At 47.2% G+C, this 16,552-nt stretch overlaps 1 protein-coding gene and 1 pseudogene across 1 annotated transcript; both read right to left on the bottom strand.

Annotated features, from left to right (window-relative positions):
* Positions 1-8,295: 8,295 nt before the first annotated feature.
* On the bottom strand, positions 8,296-10,480 carry LOC125528554 (annotated as a pseudogene).
* A 1,194-nt stretch (positions 10,481-11,674) lies between these two features.
* On the bottom strand, positions 11,675-15,494 carry LOC125528553. Its single transcript, XM_048693004.1, has 4 exons — positions 15,148-15,494; positions 14,138-15,107; positions 13,067-13,131; positions 11,675-12,088 (listed from the first exon to the last, which is right to left on the bottom strand). The coding sequence occupies exons 1-4, from the start codon at positions 15,337-15,339 to the stop codon at positions 12,083-12,085; spliced, it is 1,233 nt and encodes a 410-aa protein (XP_048548961.1). The 5' UTR covers positions 15,340-15,494; the 3' UTR covers positions 11,675-12,082.
* Positions 15,495-16,552: the final 1,058 nt, after the last annotated feature.

Below are 16,552 nucleotides of genomic sequence, written 5' to 3'. Positions count from 1 at the left end.
GCCATCGGTGCCCAGTAGCATTACTACGCTCTCCCTCCGCTGGTTCTGCTCCTCCTGTGGATCCACCCCTCTGCTGTGTGCTCCTCCCCTTGCTGTTCTCCTATGTTGTTGTGATCCTCCTCTGGATCAACTCAATTTTTATTGTATATTGCTGTAGTATAATATATAGTAAATATTACATACTAGGTATTACCGTATTAGTAGTCGAGTACTCTAAGTTGAGTACTACAGTACTATGTCGACTAGTCATGACTAGTCCATGACTCAACCTCGGCGCTCGACTCCACGACTCATAATTCTTGCTATGTATGGAAAACAAGAATAAAGTGCTCTAAATTATTCAATGCCGTATAATGAATGCTGATGAACATAAGCACATCTGTCATCAGGTCTGTGTCGTGCTGATAACAGCAAAATAGTTAGCAGTTGAATAATGATGCACATATACGCTCCATCTCCAAGAACAGTAATTCTTAATCCCGGGAACTTTTTCATAACCTTGTATTGGCAAATAAAGTAAGCAAAGCATTAACAATACAGCAAAATGACATGAAGCAAACATTTAATCAGTATAAGTGGATGTATTGAAGGTTTAAGTATGCCCTACGGCCAGCTTGAAATGCTTACTTTGTTACAAAAACAGACCATGATAACTACAGCATATCTGCTTGACAATTAGAAGTTCAACTAATTCCAGCATGCTTTGGCTGTTACTTTGTTCTTTTTGTTTTTAGCTCAAACATACTTCAAATCTTTAATTTTCCCTTGTGAAAATCATACAGACTCAGATACCAAATTTAGTATAAGACACTGAACTTCAATGATATCTTCCCAAGTGAAAACCCAAGATGGTGGGAGCTAATTAAACTACAGATTATGTGGCCAATTGGAAGTGATCTGCCCCAAAATAGCTAGCAGATTATGTGCAACATTTTGTGTATTCAGAGTATGGATGTACATGAGACCAACTGATTCATGCTACTGCTTGGTGCCTATATTCACAATCACACAGACTAAGGCCTCAAATTAAGCACTCCAGAAAGCGTCATCTTCTTGAGTACGATGGCAGGGTTTTTTTCTTCTAGAATACGCATAAGCATGTGTATCATTGCATTATGAAGAAGGGGCAAAGAAGCCGGGTACAACGCCTTTCGGACATTACTACGCTCATCTCAGGGATTAGCAACCACACCCACCACGCCTACCACGATGCATGCTTCACCTAGTCGAACCTCATGCCAATGGCGATGAGGCAAGCCACAGAGCAACCAAGCTGCGTTACGACCAATGCTGAAAACCTCTGCAACATGACCAAGATTCCATGACAAGTCACTCCTTGAATAACCTTCTACACTCAAGGCATCTAAACATGTAGCGCATTGTATGATAGTTTTCTTGCGATTAGCAAATTTTGTACATACGTTCTTAGTAACAGTTATGTTTAGGACATGAAGTATCAACGGCTTTATGTGCACCAAGAACAATGATGTTATGAAACTGGAATACCATAGTCTCATTTCTGATTGTATCTATTCAGATCACGCTGGGGACAGAATGCCACTGCCATGAGATGGGCCATCCATCCATCCATCACGAAGAACCTGCTGCCATTTCACAATGGTAACATTATGATCAATGACATAGCCATTAATCTTATTAACCTGTACAACAATGATCCATCTATACTGCAGTAGCTTGTCATGTTTGATGTCACTGTATCCTTATCACTGCAGCGGACTAAAGCACTAACGCTAGACCATTATGCCTTCTAGATGAATTCTGGAGCTGCATGAATGCTGTCCAAGTTTCTGTGGAGAAATGCTTGGAGCCTTTTGTGAGTAATGATGTGAAGCATTGAACTTTGGACGTGGTTTCAGAGGAGCAGTCGGTTTTGTTGGATACATAGAAATGGTAGCTTTGTATCCAAGTGTTCAGTTGATCCAGCGTCACTATAATTACAAGATTTTTAATTCTGTTATGACTTGTGACAAACTGTTTGCGTTGTGCTCTGAGTGAGACTTGTTAATTTGTGTTGTGACAACTGCATGCTCTCCTGGCAACACATAAATATGAATGAATATGTAGAGTTCGAAATAATTTATGCTCTCTAGTGCATACTTAGTGAACAAAACCATGTCTGCAGAATTTTGGAAAGCAATGTCTATTAATTTTGCCTCTACATTCTAGCATGTAAATCCCTGTCTCATTTAGATCTAACATCTAGGAAAGGCTTAAATGTTCAATCATCTATAGAATTCACAGTATACTCAATCCACCTACATTGCATACAGAACCTTTTTCCATATTTTTGTTTCTTTTTCGAAAAGGAGGATTAACCCCTGGGCTTTGCATCGAATCAATGCATACGACTATATAGTACTCCCTCCGTCCTATAATATAAGAGCGTTTTTTACACTAGTGGTGTCAAAAATGCTATTATATTATGGGATGGAGGGAGTATTATGTATTATTCAACAATGCCAAGCAAAGGCAAGCATCAATGGCGAACAAACCCAGTGGTATCCAAAGGTATGTGTTAGATGTGTATAGTTCATTGTGTACATCCTCATTGTATAAGGGGCTTTTCTGCACTTTGTCACACTTGTATATGTACTGGCCTTTGGCCCTCAGTAAGAGCAAGTTGCTCATTATCCAACATGGTATCAGATGTTAGGTTAGCCTCTCTCCCGCACGATGCAACTCCGTGCGTCCTCTGCTCCTGATTTTTCTCGTCTCCGGCCGTCCCCGACTCTGTTCCGGTTGGCTCTCCTCGTCTCTGCTCGTCGCTAACCGTGCTCATGCCCGTGCTCCCCTGGGTTGTCCCGGCTGGGATTCAATTCCACAGTTCAACGCCACCGGCTTCCTCTCGTCCGGGCCGCTCCCGCTGCTTCCCCGACCAGATCCGCTGCTCCAGCTGCCGATCTCCTCTCGGTCGGCTCCTCCCGCTCCTTTATCGGTTGGGATCTCTCGAGCGTGCGAGGCCTCCTCTCGCCCTGGTCCCTCGAGCGCGCGCGTCCATCTGCCTCTCGTCCGGGCCTGCCGGCCCCTCCTCTTCTGCTCCGGTCGCCGGTTGACCTCGGGTGCTGCTGTTTTCCCCTCGGGTTGTGTTGGTTCCCGATCCAGATCGGGCCTAGTCCGCCCGGTCGCTTCCCCCGCTCGGTCTCTGGCCTCGTGAGCGGTTCTGGCAGATCCAGATCGGGCCTCTAGCAGCTGTTGAAAAAAAAGGATATCTCAGTATGTCATCTTCGGGCTATGTTGTTGTTCCGCGGTGCTCGGTGATCTTTGATGGCACCAACTACGCTGAGTTCGTAGGCTTCATGCGTATTCATATGCGTGGTCTCCTTCTGTGTGGTGTTCTTTCTGGTGAGGTCCCCTGTCCGCCATGCCCTGTTGCGCCCGTGGCTCCTATGCCGCCGGTGCTTGCTGCTGATGCTTCTCAGGCTGATCGGGATGCAGCCAAGGCTCTTGATGATGCTGCAGTTGATGCTTATGATCAGCAGGTATCTGCTTATTCCGACGCTCTCTCTGTGTACCGGGATGATCTGCCTGTTTACACGCAGTGGTGCAATGATGATGCTAGAGCTGCTGCTGTTCTCACTGCGAGTGTCCTCCCTCAGTTTGCTTCGGAATTCATGGGACTTGGCACGGTTGCAGCGATGTGGTCTTATCTCTGTCAGCGCTATCAGCCCTCTGGTGATGCTCTCTACCTATCTGTCGTGCGCCAGGAGCACGCACTTCAGCAAGGTGATTCTTCTGTTGATGAGTTCTATTCATAGTGTTCTACCATCTGGCGCCAGCTTGACTCTCTTCGGACAGTTGTTTGTGGAACCTGTCGCTGTTGTCAGACTACTCGGTCTGATCTCGAGTTTCAGCGGGTCCATGAGTTCTTATCTCGTCTCCGGTCTGAGTTTGAGCCCCGCCGTGCTCACTTGCTTGCTCGTGGTCGTGTTCCTATCTCAGAGATACTTGCTGAGCTTCGTGCTGAGGAGACCCGCCTTCGCTCTGCAGGGTTGCTTCTGGTTCCGTCAGTACTGGCCGCCCGAGCTCCTGTGTCGCCTGCTCGCCTCAGCGCTCCGCCGCTCCTGCCTACTCCTTCAGGGGGGTTAAGCCGTCATCCATATGCTGAGAAGGGCACGTCGCGCCGTGACACTGCATGTGGTTACTGCTCCCGGCCAGGTCACCCAGAGTCTGATTGTCGCCAGAAGAAGAGAGACCAGAGGCGCTCCTCCTCCATCGGACCTCCTGTGTCTTCCTCGACTCCGTCACTCACTGACCAGGACATTGTTCGCCTCAAGCGTCTTCTTGCTTCCTCAGGCTCCTCGTCGACTGGCTCTGCTGCTGCTGTGACTGCATCCTCTTCCTCACCATCACCAGCATCTACACAGTCAGGTACATCTTCGTGGGTTCTGGATTCTGGAGCCTCCTTTCATATGTCTTCTGATTCTTCCGCTTTGTCTTCTCTCCGACCTCTTGATTCGCCTGTTAATGTTCTTACTGCCGATGGCACCTCTTTTCCTGTTGCTAGTCGTGGTATTCTTTCCACTCCATCTTTTTCTGTTCCGTGTGTTTCTCATGTTCCTCGCCTTACCATGAATCTTTTTTCCGCTGCTCAACTTACTGATTCTGGTTGTCATGTCATCCTTGATATCGACTCTTGCTCCATTCAGGATCGTCGCACCAAGGCTTTGGTTGGTGCTGGCCCCCGGCGCCGTGAGTCAGAGGGCCTTTGGGAGGTTTACTGGCTTTGTGTTCCTTCCGCTGCCACCACTTCTGCCAGCTCTCATGCTCTTGCTGCCTCTTCGTCTGCGTCCTTCCAGTAGTGGCATCATCGCCTTGGTCACATATGTGGCTCTCGCTTGTCTTCTTTAGTTCGTCAGGGCCTCTTAGGGTCTGTATCTGGAGATGTCTTCTTACATTGTAATGGTTGCAGACTTGGCAAACAGACTCAGTTACCTTATCCTACTAGTGAGTCTGTATCTCAACGTCCTTTTGATTTAGTTCATTCTGATGTCTGGGGTCCTGCTCCCTTTGATTCGAAAGGTGGTCATCGCTATTATGTTTTGTTTATTGATGATTTCTCTCGCTACACCTGGCTCTACTTCATGAAATCTCGTAACGAGGTTCTCCCTATATACAAACGTTTTGCTGCCATGGTTCACACCCAGTTTGCCACGCCCATTCGTACTTTTCGTGCTGACTCCGCTGGAGAGTTTATCTCTCAGCTGTTGCGTGGTTTCCTCGCGGAACAGGGTACTCTTGCCCAGTTCTCTTGTCCTGGTGCTCATGCTCAGAATGGCGTTGCCGAACGAAAGCATCGTCATTTGCTTGAGACGGCTCGTGCATTGATGATTGTTGCTTCTCTTCCACCCCACTTTTGGGCTGAGACTGTTTCCGCATCCACCTATCTCATCAACATTCAGCCCTCGTCCGCTCTGCAGGGTGGTATTCCTATGCAGTATCTCACTGGTCGCTCTCCTGACTACTCAGCCCTTCGTATGTTTGGATGCGTATGCTATGTTCTTCTTGCGCCCCGAGAACGCACCAAACTGACTGCTCAGTCAGTTGAGTGTGTTTTCCTTGGCTACAGTGGTGAGCACAAGGGATATCGATGTTGGGATCCTGTGGGTCGTCGCTTGCGTATCTCGCGTGATGTGACCTTTGACGAGTCTCGTTCTTACTACCCACGTTCTCCATCCTCGAGTTTCTCTGTGGACGACCTTTCTTTCCTTCTCCTTCCTGATACATCCTGCTATGTGCCTCATGTATCACCTCTTCCTCCGGCACCTCTCCTTCCTTCTCATTCATCACCAACCCCGCCTTCTTCATCCTTCCCCTCCAGTTCTCCATCATCATCTCTAGTTCGTTCCCCTCTCTCACTGTTTCCTCTCCACTATACTCGCCAATCTCGTACTGAGGATGTCTCCTCTGACGAGCCTTCCACCTCTGGTGCACCTCCTCTCACGCCTCCCCCGGTTCACAAACTCCGTGCTCGGCCTCGCCCCCGCCTGATCGCTACTCCCCTGATCGGTACGGTCTCTCTGTTATTGCTGAGCCCACTTCCTATCGGACTGCCATGACTCAGCCTGAATGGCAGCTTGCGATGGCTGAAGAGCTTGCTGCTCTTGAGCGCTCTGGCACATGGGATCTGGTTCCTCTTCCTTCCAGTGTCCGTCCCATCACCTGCAAGTGGGTCTACAAGATTAAGACTCGCTCCGATGGTTCTCTTGAGCGCTACAAAGCTCGTCTTGTGGCCCGTGGTTTTCCGCAGGAGCAGGGGGCGAGATTATGATGAGACATTCGCTCTTGTGGCCCATATGACCACTGTCTGCACTCTTCTTGCTGTGGCTTCTGTTCGTCAGTGGTCTATCTCTCAACTTGATGTTCGGAACGCTTTTCTCAATGGCGAGTTGCGTGAGGAGGTTTATGTTTAGCCACCACCGGGGTACTTTGCTCCTGATGGTATGGTCTGTAGACTTTGCCGCTCCCTATATGGTCTCAAACAGGCCCCTCGCGCCTGGTTCGAGCGCTTCGCCTCTGTGGTAACTGCGGCTGGTTTCTCGCCCAATAATCATGATCCTGCGTTGTTTGTTCACACGTCCTCTCATGGCCGGACTCTTCTCCTTCTCTATGTTGATGACATGATCATCACTGGTGACGACTCTGAGTACATTGCCTTTGTTAAGGCTCGCCTTCGACACAGTTCCTCATGACTGATCTTGGTCCACTTCGCTATTTTCTTGGGATTGAGATCTCCTCGACCCCTGATGGTTTCTACATCTCCCAAGAAAAATATATTCAGGATCTTCTTGCTCGCGCTGCTCTTGGTGATGAGCGCACCGTTGTGACTCCTATGGAGCTCAACGTTCAGCTTCGTGCCTCTAATGGTGACCCTCTTCCTAATCCCACTCGCTATCGTCACCTCGTTGGCAGCCTTGTCTATCTTGCTGTTACGCGTCCTGACATCTCCTATCCTGTCCACATCCTGAGTCAGTTTGTTTCAGCCCCCACCTCTGTCCACTATAGTCACCTCCTCCGTGTTCTACGATATCTTCGTGGCACGATCTCTCAACGCCTTTTCTTTCCTCGCTCCAGCTCTCTTGAGCTCCAGGCCTACTCTGATGCTACCTAGGCTAGTGATCCTTCTGATCGACGCTCGCTGTCTGCTTACTGTGTCTTTCTTGGTGGCTCTCTTATTGCCTGGAAGACAAAGAAACAGACTGCAGTTTCTCGCTCGAGTACAGAGGCTGAGTTGCGAGCCATGGCTATGTTGACGGCTGAGGTGATCTGGTTACGGTGGTTACTTGAGGATTTTGGTGTGTCTGGTACTAACTCCACTCCTCTCCTGACCGACAGTACCGATGCTATCAGTATTGCGCGTGACCCGGTGAAGCATGAGCTCACCAAGCACATCGGTGTGGATGCCCACTTTGTGCGTGCTGCTGTGCAGGATCAGACTCTCGCTCTTCACTATGTGCCCTCTGAGTTACAGTTAGCTGACTTCTTCACGAAGGCACAGACTCGAGCGCAGCATGGATTTTTCCCCTCCAAACGCAGTGTTGTTGATCCACCATGAGTTTGAGGGGGGGGGTGTTAGATGTGTATAGTTCATTGTGTACATCCCCATTGTATAAGGGGCTTTTCTGCATTTTGTCACACATGTATATGTACTGGCCTTTGGCCCTCAGTAAGAGCAAGTTGCTCATTATCCAACAGTATGAATGAATATGTAGACTTAGACATAATTCGTGTGTTAGATCAGGACTGCAGAATTCGGGAAAGCCGAGTCTATTAATTTTGCCTCTACAATCTAAACTACAAATGCATGTCTCATTCAGGTCTACTACTCCGTCCCATAATATAAGAATATTTTTTACACTAGTATAGTGTCGAAAATGCTCTTATATTATGGGACGGAGGGAGTAATACATAGGCAGGGCTTGAATGTTCAATCATCTATAAAGTTCACAGTATACTCTTTCCACTTGCATTGTACAAAGAACCTTTTTTTCCAATGAAAACTGTTCTGTAGGAAATTACAAATCCAATGATATTCAAATCTGTTGACATCCAGGGGAAAACGGGCAACTCAGCTGCCAACTATTACAACCAAAACCGAGTTTGCTTTTCTTTGTTTCTCTAGCCATGGGTTAAATTTGAATCCTGAATTTTATAGCATAGCATATACATGGTCTACCTAGCAGTGATTTGTCAACAGAAAACACAAATAAATTATAAGTTCTCGTGTAAGTGCACCACTAGAATAGGGAAATTAGAACACCACCATGGAGAATGAAATACAGATGGCCGGCATGCCTTGTTTGTTAATGATTAATTCATGATATAGCCATAGGAACATACGGGCCACTGTTACCAAATTCAGGAGAGAAAATAAACCGTTCCTCGGCTGTTCCTTTTATCTTTCTGAACACCACCTCCCCTGTCCATCAGTATCGACATGACTCTTTGTCCAACACAATACACACACCCAGAACAACCAACTTAGTTTCGGCCCAAGCGCATGAACCCTAACCAAACTGTCCAACACAACCAGCAACAGAAGACACCGAAGTTCATTTCAAAAAGCTTCTGGGCAGCGAAAGTAGACAGATCCCATCGCCCTGATGCAATTTGGTTATATCGTTGTACCACCACCAACTGCGGGTGAAGCTTCATCAGAGGCCAGCAACAGCCCCCATTCTGCACCATAAGAGACAAGGCTTCATAAGATGATATCATGAGTAGAGAGGAGCCTACTTATGTCTACTTTCCCTCTAGTTTGTATCAGCACCAAAAGAAGCATGACAATAAAAATCTCATGGCCAGGGTCCTGAACTCCTGATCATGGCTATCTACAATCAGCCAGGCCTGTGGCATGACTCAACGCAGAAGTATGAATGAATATATAGACTTCAATGTAATTTGTTCGTTAGATCATGGCTGGACAATTTCGTAAAGCCAAGTCTGTTAATTTTGCCTCTACGATCTAGCCTGCAAATCTCATTCATATCTACTAACACATAGGCACGGCTTAAATGTTCAATCATTTATAGAATTCGTGGTAATACTCATTCCATCATTGTATACAAAACTTTCTTCCAGTGAAAACTGTTTGTAGGAAATTACAAATGCAATGACATCCAGAACTGTTGACACCAAGGGGGAAACAGACAATCCAGCTGCCAGCTACTACTGTCAAAACCGAGTATGTCTTTCTTTGTTTCTCTAGCTATGGGTTAAATTTGAATCCTGAATTTTATAGCATGACATCTATCTATATTGTGATTTGTCGCAAGAGAACACAAAGAAAGTACTGGATATGTTCTCGTAATTGTGCGCCACTAGAATAGGAAAAGAATGAACTAGAGATGGCCAACATGCCTTGCTCGTTGATGATTAATTCATGATGTAGCCGTAGGAACATAATGGCTATCAAACAGAAAACCAAGCAAAGCGAGCGGACCTGCATACAGTATCTATCTACTTATGCGGAAAAATGAGAAGAAAAAAAGCTACATACTCGCGACGTATTCAACAATCTAAGCTAGAAGCACAAGCACACTGAAATAGTAGTCAATGGTGTGCTTAGTGTTCATAACTTCAAGTGCATGTCTGAAAAACAGTAGAAGTGGTTTCTCTGTATACCTCCAGTGTAGAAGCTCATGTAGGGAATGACCTTTTCGATGCTTTGCATTCTGTGCACCTTCTTGCTTCGGCGTGAACTGAGCTCAATCGTGTACAACCCAGCGTTTGTACTCGGGAAGATGACACCAACACCTTCAGCAAAACCAACCGGCGTCACGCCGAAGTTGTCCAAGAGGACAGGAGTGGGGAGCAATGATTTGAGCTCGATGACCCTGTGTCGCGTCCATCTCGCAGCTCCGCCGGGACCAGCCTCCATCTCGCAGTGTGGCGTTGCAGCGTAGGCTCGCGTGCAAGTCGTAGTCGTCGTCGGGTCACCACATGAAGTAGTGGCACTTGGGATCGGCGTGAATTTCCCAGTGCTCGCCGGTGACGAGGTCGTAGACGACGAAGTCCTCGTGCCTCTTAGGGGTGTCGAAGAGGGCGAGGCCGTGGCGGGAGTCGAGGACTCGCCACTTGCGGCGGTCCCGGCAGGCCGGCGGGCGGAAGGTGGCGGTGGAGACGAAGTGGGAGGAGTACCAACGCCTCTCGCCGCGAACTGCGGTCTGGGTTGTCATGTGGGTTGCATTGTAGAGGAAGCCCAGCACGGGCGCCGCGCCGTGGAACTTGCGGTAGTCGTGGGCGAATTCAGGATCGGACATGATGCCGCGCCAGCTCCAGCAGCAGGCGGCGGCGCGGACGAGGCTCGCGGGGTCGTCCCCGCGCACGCGCATGAGGTCGTCGATCAGCGCCCCCGGAGAGCTGGGGCGGCGCTGCGGCGGAGGCCGCCTGGTCGCCATGGGGATTTGGGGGTTGGTGGAGGAGGGATTTGGATTTGGGGGCGCATTCGGCGGTGGAAGCTGCCGCGGCGTGGAGTTTTCCCCACTTTTCCCCTTCTCTTCTGTTGGAGAGATGATGGACTCGTGTGGACTGTGGCTGATCGCGTACGGGAATGGGCTGGGCTGGGCTGCTGGGTTGTTGCGTCTTTCAAATGGGATCCATGAAATGGTATCTGCTCAAACAAAACAAAAAAACTGGAAATGGTAAATTGATCTAGAAACACTATAAATGGCAAGCCCACTAAAAAATGGTAAATTCTCTATAAACTAGAAATCGACATACATTTTCTGTCAAAAAAAAAGAAATCAACATACATTGATCATTCAAAGGTTAGGCATATATGTTTGTCCAGTCGGCACACCATGACATGTACTCCCTCTGTTCCGAATTACTTGTCGCAAGTATGAATGTATCTAGATGTATTTTAGTTCTAGATACATCCATTTATGCGACAAGTAATTTGAAACGGAGAGAGTATGAGCTAATCTCTTTTTACATGAAAATGAAAACGAGCTAAGAATGCGAGAGAATACTTTTGCTTTTGCACTTAGCTTAGATCACGACATGTTTTTCTCAAATACACACGAGTAAAGGAGGGGAAAGACTCCCCAAATCTCCAATCTTACGAAGTATTTACACACGAATTTGAGTTCTTCCCATTTTTCTGTGTCACTAGACGTTGTATGTAGCTCTGCTAGTTGTCTGCCGTTGAGGTTGCTAAGATGAAAACAGTACTTTTGGATTTACCATGAATAAAGTATACTAACAACAGTATCCTCATCCATTACCTGGAAGGTCATCTTTTTGCCACAAGACCTGCATTCCAGTCCAGGTTGTCTTACCAAGGTGAAGATCACAACGATGTTGCCAGAAAGTGCCACAAAACAGCAACACAAAGCATACTAACAAGTAACAACAGTATCCTTGCCATTGCAGCGCCAGCGTTTAGCAACATGTTCATAATCTGTTCTTACCTCGATCTGAACAAAATTCGAAAGTTCGGGCCACCACCACAGGGCAATCAAAGAACAAGTTAGAAATAGAAAGAAAAAAAAAGGCATGTTGATCAACTAGTGATCTGTCTGTTTCTTAGTCACATTGGCCCTAGTGAGAAGCCTACTGCAAGTTTGTGACTAAGAAAGAGGCCACAGAAGCACGTGAACCTGGTGGAAATTCTAGTTTGGCACAAAGCAGGTATGTAAAACTGAGACCCACCTGAAATCTCTTACTGCATGCATAGAGAGATTGTACACCGTAAATCCCAGAATAGTGCATTTTCAAGGCAATAATATCATCTCTATCAGCCAAAGATAGGGAAGAAGAAATTTGCAACAATTCATGCCACAAAACCATCAACGGATCACCAAAATTTCTCCTCGCAGTCAGTTTGAGTTGCACCCAACTCGGACGAACGGACTCAAGTTTTTGGCACAAGCACAAATGGAACAAAATCGCATCCACCCTAACCAAACTGTTCAACACAACCAGCAGCAAATGAGGCTCAAGTTCACTTCAAATTCTTCCTGGGCAGCAAACAGTAAACCCAGGTCCTGACGCCATTTAGTTATATCCTTCTAGCACCAACAACTGCGCGTGAAGCTTCATCAGAGGCCGGGCAACCGCCCTATTGCTGCATCATAAGAGACAACAGATTCATCAGATTATATGATAAGTAGGAGAGGAGCACACTTTGCCCCTCGGAATCATCTCATTTCTACTTGTCCAAATCAACCAAGCAATAGCAGGAATAATCCACATCACAACTCGATTCGATCTGGATCTGTTTAAGGTTCTTTTATTTGTATGAAAGAGAGTTCCCTCTCCGATTTCTATTAACAGGAACTAAGGTTCAGCTACAAGCATCCAAAATAAAACTGAAGATGGACCTGTTGGAGGTACACAATAATGAAATCGTCTCTTTCATTTGGGCAGACTCACAGGAAAGTGTCTAGTGCAGACGTGGGATTAGGTATCCTATCAAAAATATCACAAGGAGGTTTGGGTGCGCGAGGCTCACAGCAAAGCTCTGGTCACTGAATTGCTTTGCAAACTGCTTCTGGCAATCTTAGGGCCTAATCGGCAAATCTTTCAACTCATAAGGCCTAATCAGTGCAATATATATACTAGAGCAGCCAATGATGCATAAATCACCAACTATACACTCACCATGGAATTCTTTGGTCAGATCCCTAGTTAATCTGCCTAACCCCAATACCACACAAATACTGTATATTTTTCTCTGATCTGTATCAACACAAATTCATGGTTGCCTACAATCACCCAGGTCGGCAGAACTCCTCAACACCTGAATAGTATAACAGCACAAAGGATTCGTTCCCACATCTCTAAAAATCAACCAGAAACTGGAGAAACTAGCAGATATGCATACAGATATATATCTAGTTATGCAGAAAAAACAGAACGAAAGAAAAACTGTACATACTCATCGACATTCAGCAATCCCATACCACATCGGGAACTCTCCAACTAAAATTATCCAACAATCTAAGCTACAAAAGCATCAAGCACTATAATAGTAGCCAATGATGTTATTAGTGTTCATGACTAAATGTACATGTTTGACAAACAGTACAAGGCTAGTATGTACCTCTAGTACAGAAGCTCCTGTACGCCGGCTAACTGCGCGTGCGAGGTCGGCCAAACCCCCTATTGCTGCATCATAAGAGACAAAGATTCATCAGACTATATGATAAGTAGGAGAGGAGCACACTTTGCCCCTTAGAATCATTTCATTTCTACTTGTCCAAATCAACCAACCAATAGCAGGAAGCATCCACATCACAACACGATTCGATCTGGATCTGTTTGAGGTTCTTTTATTTTATTTGTAATATGAAAGAGAGTTTTCTCTCCCATTTCTATTGGCAGAAACTAAGGTTCAGCTACAAGCATCCAAAATAAAACTGAAGATGGACCTGTTGGACGTACAAAATAAATAAATCGCCTATTTCATTTGGGCAGACTCATAGGAAAGTGCCTAGTGCAGACCTGGGATTACGTTATCCTATAAAAAACACCACAGGGAGCTTTGGATGCCCGAAGTCACTTGGCTCACAGCAAAGTTCCGATCACTTAAGTGTTTTGCAAACTGCTTTTGGCAATCTTAGGGCCTGATCGGCAAATCTTTCAACTCATAAGGCCTAATCAGTGCAACATATATACTGGAGCAGCCAACGAACGATGCATAAATCACCAACTATACACTCACCATGGAATTCTTTGGTCAACTCCCTAGTTAATCTGCCTAACACCAATACCACACAACTACTGTATCTTTTTCTCTGGCCTATATCAACACAAATTCATGGTTGCCTACAATCACCCAGGTTTGCAGCACGCCTCAATGCCTGAATAGTATAACAGCACAAAGGATGGATTCCTACATCTCTACAAATCACCAAGAAACTGGAAAAAACGAGCAGACCTGCATACAGATATCTATCTAGTTATGTACAAAAAACAGAAAGAAAGAAAAACTGTACATACTCATCGACATTCAGGAATCATATAGCGCACCGGGAACCCCCGAACTAAAATTATCCAACAAGCTAAGCTACAAGCAAAACCATCAACCACTATAATAGTAGCCAATGATGTGATCAGTATTCATGACTAAATGTACATGTTGGAAAAACAGTACAAGGCTAGTAATATGTACCTCTAGTGCAGAAGCTCCTGTAGGGTATGATCTTATCGAAGAACTCTTTGCGAACCCTGTTGCCTTCGCCTGAATTGAGCTCAATTGCGTACAGCCCCGCCCTTGTACTCAGGAAGATGACACCAACACCTTCAGCAAAGCCAACCAGCGTATTTGCCCTGTCTGTGAGGCAACGAGCAGGGAGCGATGGTTTGAGCTCGATAGCCCAGCGTCGCGCCCACCCCGCAGCTCCGCCGGGACCAGCCTCCATAGTCCATAGGCAGAGTTTAGCCTTCAGCACGGATGCAAACAGCAGACTGCCGTCGTCCACCCCCATGAGGTCAATGCTCTCGTCGATCCCCTCCTGGTCCTCAAATGGCAGGGTGATCAGAGATAGTTTTTGCTCATGCATGTTGTACTCCACGACTTTGTCACTCTCTATACATTGGACATAGACCTTATTTCCCACAACAGCACTGTTCCCCCTGCCATTGACGAAATCCAGGTTGTGAACAGAGATGGTGTCCCTCCACTCACGAGTCTCTGACGAGTAGACGGTGGCGTGGGATCTCAAGTTTCTATAGTCGGTGCCCACCAAGGCCACGCGGAAAGGGCCGCCATCGCCATGGCAGTCGAGCGGGTCACATTGGGCCTTGGCGCAGAGCACCGTGGCACTACAGCGTATGCGCTTGTCCATGTGATCGCCGTGCGGCCACCACATGACGTTGTAGCACTCGGGGTCGCCGAATTCCCACCGCTGGCCGGTGACGAGGTCGCAGACAACGAAGCCCTTGTTCCTCTTGCTCTTGGGGGCGTGGAAGAGGGCGAGGCCGTGGCGGGAGTCGAGGACGTCCCAGCGCGAGAGGAGGTCCTGGTGCGCCGGCGGGCGGAAGCGGAAGGCCGCGGTGGATACGAAGTGGGAGGAGTCGAAGCGATCCTCCGGTTCGCTGGTGGTGTTGTGGAGGAAGCCCAGCACCGGCGCCGCACGGGCCTTGCGGTACTCGCGGGCGACGCCGGGGCGCCGCACGGGCCTTGCGGGACTCGCGGGCGAAGTCGGGGGCGGACAGCATGCTGCGCCAGGTCTTGCAGCCGGCGGCGACGCGGACGAGGGTCATGGGGTCGTCCACGGGTACGCGCAGGAAGATCTCGCGCACGAGGTCGTCCATCAGCGTCGGCGGCGAGCGGGGGCGGCGTCGTCGCGGCGCACGCGACCCGGTCGCCATGGGGATGGGGATGGGGATGGAGATGGGGATTGGGGTTTTGGTGGAGGGATTTGGTTTTGGGGGCGCATTCGGCGGTGGATGCCGCCGCCGCGTGCAGTTTCCCCCCTTTTCTTCTTCCCCTTCGTTTTCGTTTGGGCGAGAGAGAGAGAGAGGACGATGCCTTCCCTTGATGGACTCGTGTGGCTGATCGGAATGGGCTGGGCTGGGCTGGGCTGTTGCATCTTGCGAATGGGATCCAAGAAATGGTTTTCTAGTAAAAAAACAAACCCAAAATCTAAAAAGTGGCCCTGCGCTTTTTGGTGTTTCCGAGCGGCCGCGTCTGTCACACACATGCATGTGTATTTTTTGTCTCGTAGCGCATGTGGGTGCTGGCATTAAATGTGTTCATACTAGTCTCATCAGTTAGAAAAAACAGATCCACGTACTTTTATTTCGGGATTTCAAATTCTTTTAAAGCCATATCTTTTAAACCAGACGTCGGAATTCAGTTCCTTTTTCATCGTTGGATTCATCGCGACGAGATCTTCAAAACTAGATCCCGCGTGGATATGTTTTGACGAAATTTTTTTTGATGCCAATTTTGGTGTTATATGGTGTAACTAAAGTACTGCATTGTGCAACTTTAGTACTATAAGGTACAACTTTTTTTAAAATCAGTTGGCTTGTAATTTAGTCTAGTTTGTACACACATTAATGTTTAGTTGGCTTATAATGTAGTCTAGTTGCACACACATTGATGTTTAGTTGCTAGAGGAACTAGTTGCACATGCATATGCTCAGTTGGCTTGTAATTTAGTCTAGTTGCACACATATTGATGTTTAGTTGGCAGGACACTAGTTGCACACACATATGCGCAATTGACGTGGCAATATAGTCTAGTTGCACACACATTGATATTTAGTTGACAGGACTAGTTACACATATATGCTCAGTTGGCGCGGCAATGTAGTCTAGTTGCACACACATTGATATTTAGTTGGCAAGACTATTGGCACACACATATGCTCAGTTGGCGTGGAAATATAGTCTAGTTGTACACATATTGATGTTTAGTTGACAGAAGGACTATTGGCACATACATATACTCAGTTGGCGCAGCATGTAGTCTAGTTACACACATATTGATGTTTAGTTGGCAGGAAGACTAGTTCATCGAAACATCCCCATGCGGGATCTATTTTTAAAGAGCACGCCGTGAGGGTTTTAACGGTG

The sequence above is a fragment of the Triticum urartu genome, unplaced genomic scaffold (genome assembly GCF_003073215.2).
Source record: "Triticum urartu cultivar G1812 unplaced genomic scaffold, Tu2.1 TuUngrouped_contig_4951, whole genome shotgun sequence".
Classification (NCBI taxonomy): domain Eukaryota; kingdom Viridiplantae; phylum Streptophyta; class Magnoliopsida; order Poales; family Poaceae; genus Triticum; species Triticum urartu.
The sequence above is the reverse complement of the archived record's forward strand: the minus strand, read 5'-3'. Positions and strand labels throughout refer to the sequence as shown.